At 43.3% G+C, this 10,462-nt stretch overlaps 1 protein-coding gene across 1 annotated transcript; it reads left to right on the forward strand.

Annotated features, from left to right (window-relative positions):
• Positions 1-1,959: 1,959 nt before the first annotated feature.
• Positions 1,960-8,913, forward strand: LOC121808174 (GDSL esterase/lipase At1g29670-like). The gene is made up of 5 exons (XM_042208556.1): positions 1,960-2,334; positions 2,532-2,656; positions 2,739-2,984; positions 8,188-8,443; positions 8,515-8,913. The coding sequence occupies exons 1-5, from the start codon at positions 2,088-2,090 to the stop codon at positions 8,736-8,738; spliced, it is 1,098 nt and encodes a 365-aa protein (XP_042064490.1). The 5' UTR covers positions 1,960-2,087; the 3' UTR covers positions 8,739-8,913.
• Positions 8,914-10,462: the final 1,549 nt, after the last annotated feature.

A 10,462-nucleotide genomic window follows, 5' to 3' on the forward strand; every position in this document is an offset into this window, starting at 1 on the left:
CCTCGGCCCTTCGTCGGCTATAATCATGTTGTGTAAGATAATACACATGAACATGATGTCGGCGATATTATTCGCGTACCACAGCCGAGCCGGGGCCTTCACAATGTTGAATCGGGCTTGAAGGACCCCGAAGGCTCTTTCGACGTCTTTCCGCGCGGACTCTTGACGCTGCGCAAAAAGAACCCGTCTCGGGTCGTGCGGGTTGTGGAGCGTCTTCACGAACGTCGACCACCTTGGGTAGATACCATCGGCGAGATAGTAACCCATGTGGTATGCATTTCCGTTGATGGTGAAGTCGATCGCCGGTGCTACACCATTCATCACATCATTGAAGAGTGGTGAAGAATAGAGCACGTTCTAGTCGTTGTTGGCTCCGGCAACGCCGAAATATGCATGCCAAATCCATAGACGGTAGTCGGCGACCGCCTCAAGGATAAGTGTTGGGCCGCCGCCTTTGTGACCGCTTAAGTGTTGCCCCCTCCAAGCATTCGGGCAATTCTTCCACCTCCAATGCATGCAGTCAATGCTGCCAAGCATTCCGGGAAAGTCATGGACTGATTCGTGAAGACGAAGCAACCGTTGGCAATCATCGGTGCTGGGTGCCCGAAGGAATTCATCCCCGAAAGCTGAACGAACACCCTCGCAAAAATTCTTTAGACAAAGGATACCAGTGGACTCACCGATATGTAAATACTCGTCGAAGATGTCGGCCGTTTGCCCAGTAGCGAGTTGTCGGATGGCACACGTACACTTCTGCAACGGCGTGATACTTTGCCGGTCGGCTGCATCTGGATCTGTTTGGAAGAATTCAACACGTGCGGACAATGTGTTGACAATTCGCATGAACAAGCGCTTTGACATGCGAAAACGGCGCCTGAAGTAATCTGCCGGAAACCGCGGCTGGTCGGCAAAGTAGTCGGCAACAAGCCTTTCGTGGGCTCCCTCCCGGTCACGATGGATGTAGCGGCGATTTGATCTTGTTCGTTGAGGAGGAGGAACGGGGGTATTCGCCGTGACATATGCTTCGTAAGCGGCACGATGTTGTTCGTAGTATTCTTGTTCTTCGCGCTCCGCTTCCGCCATAATATGGGTGAAATCCATTTGAGGTTTTGAGTGAGGGATGAATGTGTTGATAGTTTGTATGAGAATTATGAATGAGAGATGAATGAGAGATGATTTGATGTGATAAATGGATGATGAATGTGTGTATTTATAGATGATTTTGGGAAAAAAAAATAAAAAAAATAAAAAAATTCAGAAGACGGGCAAAAAAACGGCCATATTTTTGGGATTTGGAAAATAATTTTTTTTATTTTTTATCATTATTTAAAATTAATTAACGAATTTAAAATGGGCAAAAAAACGGCCACGTCGACTGCTCGCTGGCATTGTGCTGCTCGAGCAGCGCCGTGCCAGCGGCGGCGAGCCTCGTCCTCGCCGCTGGCACGGACCGGCCTTTTTCCCCACCACCGTTGCGGATGCTCTTAGTGCTTTCTATCTAAATATTTCCTTGAAAAGTTTAACATGATCAACGAGTCAATTTTTTAATACTAATAACAATATCAGGAAAAAAAACTGACACCCCTCTCTTAACAAAGATTTCATCTTTCATCTTTCATTTTTCATTTTTCATTTGTTCCACGAAGGGCACGTTCTATTTCTAAATTCTCTTTATATTTAACACATTAAACAATATTTTTTAAATTGTCATATCATTTAAGAAATGAGATATTTTTAATCTATTAATTTTATATTAAAATTTGTGAAGGTTCACTATCAAGACTATCGGTAGTAGTTGATGAATATACTTTTAATAAATATAGAATGGAGATGTATTGATTTAAAACTTGGATCCAATAATTGGAAGAAAATCGAATACGGTTGCCATTAATGCACCGTGTTACACTAACTGCATATCCAAATGTACAACAGCGTAATGCCGTCCACTCCCCACTTGCCAATCTTGCTTGCTCAAATTCGCTATATATAACTATTTTTTCATCCCTTAAAAACTCACACCTCTATTTATCACACTATCCCATTTTCGCATCGCAGTTCCTTCTTTCTCACTATATTTTGGCGCGTAAATGGAGTATAGTGGAGTTAAGAGATGGATAGTGGCGGTGGTGGTGGTGCTGAGCCTCCTCCACGGCGGCGTGTTGGCCGAGCCCCAAGTTCCATGCCTCTTTATATTTGGTGATTCTCTGGTAGATAACGGCAACAACAATAACATTCAGTCCTTGGCTAAGGCTAATTACTTTCCCTACGGAATCGATTTTCCCAATGGCCCGACCGGCCGGTTTTCCAATGGGAAAACCACAGTCGATGTAGTGGGTAAGCACATTCCAATTATATCCTTATATAATCATATTTGATAATGTCCCATGCCATAACTCTTATAAAAACTTACTAGCTTTATTCATTTTCTTTTTTAGTAAAATCTTTAATTTTTAATACTTTCACTTTCTCTTTCATACTTTTAACCTTTAAAGAAACAGGGCGTGAAAATTGACTTGTTTTTGTTACTTCAGCTGAATTACTAGGCTTTGATGACTACATTCCACCTTACGCGGCCGCCCGCGGCCAGCAAATACTCCGGGGAGTGAACTACGCGTCGGCTGCCGCTGGAATTAGATCCGAAACCGGCCGGCAACTGGTAGTTCTCTGCTCTTCAATTGATTGTTTCTTAACTTAACCAACCATTAATTGTGATCAATTAAATTTTGTGAATAAATTAGGGTGGAAGGATTGATTTCACCGGACAAGTAAACAACTATAGGAATACAGTCCAACAAGTAGTGAACATTCTGGGAAACGAATCCTCCGCCGCAGATTACCTAAGCAAATGCATATATTCGGTGGGAATCGGCAGCAACGACTACCTCAACAACTACTTCATGCCGCTCTACTATTCCTCGAGCCGACAATACACACCCGAGCAGTACGCCAACCTCTTGATCCAACAGTATACCCAACAATTGAAGGTATTATGCCATTTTATTAAACTAAACTTAATTGGTGGAGTGAAAGTGAGACAATCAGAGTAATGAGTGTTGGAAAGAAATCAAGGAAATAATCAAGGAGATATGAAATTGATTGTGTTAGTAATTTACCTTGTAATAAGGCAATTAGAATTAGGGTGAATCTTTACCTTTCTTTGTATAGCTCCCTCTCTATATAGACGATTGTAAACTATGAACAATTCAAGTTGAATAAAAGTTGAAGCCTTGTAACATGGCATCAGAGCAAAGGCTCAGAAAATCTTCATCATAGCCTAGAAATATACCTCTCTCGACCTTAGGCAGAATAAGCCATGGCCGACGAAAAACCCACAAAAAACGCAGCAGACGACAACAAGCTGAGAGTCAGCAAGAATGTGACGATTGCTGTAAAACTCAACGGCACGAACTACTCAATATGGTCACGATTGATGAAGATCCAGATAGGGAGTAGAAGGGTACTCCGCCACATCAACGGTAATCCGCCACCACCCGAACCGGGGGCGGCTGAATACACGGAGTGGGAGGAGACGGATCTAATCGTCTTCTCGTGGATCCTAGACAACATCGAGACAGATATTGTCATCGATTTCGCCCATCACCAAACGGCAGAGGCTCTGTGGAAGAGTCTAGCCGTAACTTTCGAAGGAACATCCGATCCATTCCTGCTATTCGACCTGGAGGAAAAGGCAGAGAACGTCAAACAAGGGGAACAAAGCCTCGAAACATATTGGCGGCACTTACACGGGACGTGGATTGACGTGGACCGGTGTCAAGAGAAACCGGTCACATGTTGCGACAAAGGAGTAGGGCAGTTCCGGAAGTACATCGAGACACGCCGGCTTTTCAAATTTTTGACCGGCCTCAATCCAAAGTTCGATCAAATGAAACGAGAGGTCCTCAAAGAAAAACCATGGCCCTCAGCGGAAGTCGCATACGGCTGGATTAAGCGAGAAGCCGCGCGGCTGAAAATCATGCCGGCAACAAACAACGAACCAGCCGGTGCAACTACCGATTCCTCATCATCATCGGGCAACGTCGGGCTCGGATTTGCTGCCCGAAATCAACAACGGAGTGGACCGCCGCCGTCATATCGGACAGGAACACCAACCGCCCCGAATCGTCGACCGTTCAAGCCCGACAAATCCAAACTTTGGTGCTCCCACTGCGGAAAACACAAACATACCAAGGAGTCGTGCTTCCTCCTCGTCGGATTCCCGGAATGGTGGGATGAAAACCAGAAAGCCAAAGCAAAATTGGCTATCGGTGTAACCGAGAACGGAGGAGGGGCGTTCCCCAGAGCGGGCAACCAGGAGGCCGCCGACACTCAGGGGCGACCGGAGAACAGAGGTGGAACGATCGGGGAGGCGGCAATCGCCGATTTTAGGAGGAGCGGCGGAATGTTTGGAGGTAACGGGTTGGGGTTGAACAACCCTAACCCCCAATTCTTATTTTCAATTAAAACCCCCACTCCTATGAAATCTCACATTACACCCCATACTATACCCCATGTCGCACATAAGTCCCCCAGATTCGGAAAATTGCATAATTTACCCCACTGTGATTATACTATGCAATTAAGTCCTCAAAAAATTGACAATAGAGAAACTGACCCTCCAAATCTGAAAAATCCATATTTTAGCCCTAATTATTTTGCACCCCTTGAAAATACCCATATTGCGTGCATGGCAAAAAATTTAGAGGGTAGTACTAAAAGTGAGTGGATTTTTGATTGCGGAGCTACAGATACTATGACTTATGATAGGGAAGATTTCTCTACTTTTAACGGGGCAATTAAAAGCCAGATTCAAACTGCCGATGGCGAATTAACTTCTGTGCAGGGAAGTGGGACTATTGAAATATCCCCAAGTCTAAAACTTAAGAATTGTCTCTATGTGCCAAAATTGTCTCACAAATTGATGTCTATTAGTCACGTGACTAAGGAGCTGAATTGTACGTTATTGATGCACCCAAACTTCTGTGTGTTGCAGGATATCAGGACGAGGAGGATAATTGGGCGTGGCACTGAGCGTCAAGGCCTCTATTACGTGGACGAGATAGCTCACCAAGGTGGCGCCGCGATGCTTGCTCACGGATCTGCTAACAGAGAAGCTTGGTTGTGGCACCGAAGATTGGGTCATCCGTCTGCGGGTTATCTTAAACTGATTTTTCCGAAATTTTCTCACCTTAAAGACATTTCATGTGAGTCGTGTGTTTTGGCTAAGAATCATAGACAGTCTTTTAAATCCAGTAAAACGCGTGTTAAAAACATTTTTTCTCTTGTTCATGCTGACGTTTGGGGCCCTGCGCCTATTACTGGTGATCATGGTTTTAAGTATTTTCTTTTGTTTGTTGATGACTACACAAGAATGACATGGGTGTATTTTTTGCGAAATAAATCTGAAGTGTTTGAAAAATTTGTCATATTTTTTAAAATGATTCAGACACAATTTCAGAAAACTGTCTTGGTTCTTCGGTCAGATAATGGGAGGGAATTTGTCAACAAAAACATGGAAGACTTCTTTAACACACACGGGTTAGTACATCAAACCTCATGTCCATATACTCCAGAACAAAACGGGGTAGCTGAGAGGAAAAATCGAATTCTTCTTGAAATAACTCGAGCCTTGTTTTTTGATTCAAATGTTCCCAAATTTCTTTGGCCAGAAGCAGTCGCTACCTCAGTCTACCTTGTAAACCGTCTTCCTACAAAAATACTTGATATGAAAACACCCCTTCAAATTCTTTCAAAAGCCTCAAAAATCCCTGAACCTCTCACCCTTCCGCTTAAAATTTTTGGATGTTCCGTCTATGTACATGTTCCGAAACAAGAACGAACAAAATTTTCTGCATGTGCGGTGAAATGTGTCTTTCTTGGGTATGGGATTAATCAAAAAGGATATAGATGCTATGATCCGTCATCTAGGAAGATAATCACTACTATGAATTGTAACTTTCTTGAATGAGAGTATTTTTATCACACCCAACTTAGGGGTCAGGGGGAGAAGGGTGGAAATAACCTAGGAGAGATAAGTGGACCCCCAAGTTGGTTGGTGCCTCAATCAAGCAACTCAGAGGCGGAACCAACAGAACAAGCTAGCGCCACCGCCGAGCAGGTCACGTCTACTGTAGATCCTCCTCAGGAAACCACGCTACAGTCCAATCCTCCTCCAGTGATATCTGAGGTAACTCTCGAACCTGAATCTGAAAGTACATCTGTTTCTACTGACAATCCTGGCACAGAAGAAGTCACTGCTATTGATGGAGATACTGGTCGATATATTCTTCCGCAGCGCAGCACTCGAGGTATTCCACCTAAGAGATATAGTCCAGAAAAGATCGGGGCTAAGAGTAGATACTCAATAGCAAATCTTGCTAAAGCCAATCTCACAGAAATGGCTAAGGCGTTCACAACCGCCCTATATGAAGAAGAAGAGATACCTCAAACGGCAGAAGAGGCCATGAGAATGCCTCATTGGAGGAAGGCGATGATGGTAGAGATGAATGCTCTAACGAAGAGCGAGACTTGGGATGTATGTACCAAACCAGAAGGTGTGCGAGCTGTAGGATGCAGGTGGGTCTTCACCATCAAAAGGAGACCAGATGGATCGATTGAAAGATACAAGGCAAGGTTGGTAGCCAAGGGATACACTCAGACTTATGGGGTCGATTATGCCGAGACATTCTCCCCAGTTGCCAAGATGAATACTATCCGAGTTCTATTCTCTATTGCAGCCAACAAGGAGTGGCCTCTACACCAATTTGATGTCACTAATGCTTTTCTGCATGGTGAGCTCTCGAAACCAATATATATGGAAGCTCCACCAGGTTTCTCTGAAGGCTTCAAAGATGGGCAAGTGTGCAGACTCAAGAAGACGTTGTATGGATTGAAACAGTCCCCGCGAGCATGGTTCGGGAGATTTACTGAAGTAATGAAGAAGTACGGGTATAAACAGAGCAATTCTGATCATACTCTATTTCTGAAAAGGAGGGAATGAAAGATTACCTGCTTAATCATCTATGTGGATGATATGATCCTCACTGGCGACGATGAGGAAGAAATCAAATTGTTGAGACAGAACTTGTTTTCAGAATTTCAGATGAAGGATCTTGGAATGCTAAAGTACTTTCTGGGAATAGAAGTATTGAGGTCAAAGAAGGGAATCTTCATTAACCAGAAGAGGTATGTCCTCGACTTACTGGCAGAAACTGGAATGATAGACTGCAAGCCCGCAGATACTCCTATGGTGCAGAATCATGGGCTACAGATAGTAGAAGGAGCTGAACTTACCCATCGAACGAGGTATCAACGCTTAGTTGGAAAGTTAATTTACTTGTCCCATACGAGACCTGACATTGCATACGCAGTTGGAGTAGTGAGTCAGTTTATGCACAAACCCCAAGAAGCTCATTGGGAAGCGGCCCTGCGGATCGTTCGATACCTTAAAGGAACCCCGGGACATGGAGTAATGTTTAAGAAGCATGGTCATATGGACATATGTGGATTCACAGATGCTGATTGGGCCGGAAATCCAAATGATCGGAAGTCAACCGCAGGGTACTTCACGTTTGTGGGTGGTAATTTGGTCACCTGGCGAAGTAAGAAACAAAAGGTGGTAGCTTTGTCGAGTGCGGAAGCAGAATTTCGAGGGATCAAGAGTGGATTGACTGAGATCCTGTGGCTAAAAAGGCTAATGACTGAGTTGGAATTCATGCCCTCCGGACCCTGCAAACTATTTTGTGATAACAAGGCTGCTATCAGCATATCTGAAAATCCAGTACAGCATGACCGGACAAAACATGTTGAAGTTGATCGACACTTCATCAAAGACAACATTGAAGCCAAGATTGTGGAACTACCGTTTGTCCGATCAGAAGACCAGCTAGCTGATATTCTTACCAAAGCTGTAGACTCTAGAAGTTTCCATGAAGTATTGGGCAAGTTAAGTTTGGATGATCCCCTTACTTAACTTGAGGGGGAGTGTTGGAAAGAAATCAAGGAAATAATCAAGGAGATATGAAATTGATTGTGTTAGTAATTTACCTTGTAATAAGGCAATTAGAATTAGGGTGAATCTTTACCTTTCTTTGTATAGCTCCCTCTCTATATAGACGATTGTAAACTATGAACAATTCAAGTTGAATAAAAGTTGAAGCCTTGTAACAATGAGTATGTTTGTTGATGTAGAATTTGTACAACTACGGGGCTCGTAAGTTTTCTCTGATCGGGATCGGGCAGATCGGGTGCAGCCCGAACGCCCTGGCCCAGAACAGCCCCGATGGAAGGACGTGCGTGAAGAGAATCAACGACGCTAACCAGATATTCAACACCAAGCTCAGGGGATTGGTCGACTCACTCAACCGAAACACGCCCAACGCCAAGTTGATCTACATCAACGCCTACGGAATCTTCCAGGATCTTATCCAGAGCCCATCGTCCTTCGGTAACTGCCATGCAGCCTCTCTCTGTTATTTTTTACCTAGCTCTGATATCAATTTAAAATATTGAATGCAGGCTTCAGCGTGACAAACGCAGGGTGTTGTGGAGTGGGGAGGAACAATGGTCAGATCACGTGCCTGCCAGGGCAGAGGCCGTGCAGGAACAGAGCTCAGTATCTGTTTTGGGATGCATTCCATCCCACAGAGGCGGCCAACACCATCGTTGGGAGACGATCGTATAGTGCCCAAAAGGCTTCCGATGCCTATCCTTACGATATTCGTCGCTTGGCGCAGCTTTGAAATTACTATGTATTCAAACAATACGGAGTAATTTTTATAATTATTACTTGTGTTATTGTATTAGAGATCGACCGTTTTCGTGTTATTGTTTTCGTGTTACTGTTTATGTGGATGGAATTAATGTAAAACAAAATTAACCATCTAAATATATTTCTAATTCTAGTTGTGTTTTAAGTTTTAAATTTGTTTCGGGCCTTAATTATCTGGTCGGATGGGCCGGTATGGATCTTATGTCCATTTCTATTTTGTATATTGTCATATTGCAATCTAATGCTATCACTCAATTTAAATTGCTTATATAATCAACTCTAATTGTCAATTATCACCCAAAATTGGTATTTAAAACATTATACTTTTAATTATAGAATAGAAAATCCTATAATAGATTAGATTATAAAATAAAAATTTTAAAAATGATTATACTCATTAATACCGTAGTGTATCATAAACTCTTAGCCCACATATGATTTTCTGGCGCATATACGGGAATAGGAAAGAGAGGTTGCAACGCACACGAGATGGTAGTACCACTTTGGATTTCAACGAATTAGTAAAACTTAATTCATTGCCAAAGAAGTTTTATTTCTTATTTAAGATTAGTGTACCAAATTTATTTTTGGGAGGTGAGAATCGATGATGAATTAAAGAAAAAAACAGTGAGTTGTGGCCGAAATTTTCTGGTTACTTTGTTGGTGTTTGTGATTAAAATTTAAATACTGAGGTGGATGAAATTTTGGGGAGACGGCCTCGATGAAATGCACAAACCAACCAAATTCTACTTATTTATTTATATGGCCACATTCAAATAAATCTTACTAGTTACTACCATCTTTATGACATTCATTGCCACATGTCTCTCAGACCATCCACAATAGGAATAGCCCAGCAATAGCCCAGCCATAGCCTAGCCACTGCCATATCATCAGCACTAAAAATCCTCCTGCCACATCATCAAAACAAGCAAATAGTCCAGCAATAGCCCAGCCATAGCCCAACCACATACTATCCACATCACTATTAACAAATATATACAAAATGAAATAATTAACAATCACACAATATACGGAATTAAATTTACGACACAAAAACAAGAAAATTCACTAATATTAATAAAATTTAAAAAGTACATTAATTAAAAAAAATTACATAATTAAAAAAAAACTAACGGCGGTCAATCCTCCGCGCCCATAACTCTTCAATTAAATCCTTTTGGAGTCGAATATGAGCCGTCGTTTGGCGCATGTCGGCATGTGCTTGTAGGAGGCCGCCTTCATCGTGAGGTACCCCACTCCGTACGTTGGGGGTGGCCATGCCGTGGCTTGGACCGGCTTCATTATCGTCGTTGACCCAATTGGTCAGTTCGCCACCTTCATCTTCGACAATCATGTTGTGCATGATAATACAGACGTACATTATATCAGCAATGCATTGGACATTCCACAAACGCGTTGGACCCTTAATTGCCGCCCATCGAGACGGGAGCACACCAAATGCGCGCTCCACGTCCTTGCGGGCCGACTCCTGCCGTGCCGCAAAGTAGGCCTTCTTCTCATCTCCTGGGCATCGGATCGTCTTCACAAAGACGGGCCACCTAGGGTATATCCCATCCGCCAAGTAGTAGCCCATATCATGTTGGTTGCCGTTGGCGACAAAACTGATGGCCGGACCGACGCCCTGGCACTGCTCGTTGAAAAGTGGCGACGAGTTGAGGACGTTGAGGTCGT

Source organism: Salvia splendens, chromosome 6 (assembly GCF_004379255.2).
Source record: "Salvia splendens isolate huo1 chromosome 6, SspV2, whole genome shotgun sequence".
NCBI classification, from domain to species: Eukaryota; Viridiplantae; Streptophyta; class Magnoliopsida; order Lamiales; family Lamiaceae; genus Salvia; species Salvia splendens.

Bases quoted from the DNA above. Each gene is read 5' to 3' on its own strand.
- LOC121808174 (XM_042208556.1), top strand. From the start codon at position 2,088: ATGGAGTATAGTGGAGTTAAGAGATGGATAGTGGCGGTGGTGGTGGTG. The intron at 2,335-2,531 runs GTAAGCACATTC...TTGTTACTTCAG, and splicing joins AACCACAGTCGATGTAGTGG to CTGAATTACTAGGCTTTGAT. The intron at 2,985-8,187 runs GTATTATGCCAT...TTGTTGATGTAG, and splicing joins AGTATACCCAACAATTGAAG to AATTTGTACAACTACGGGGC.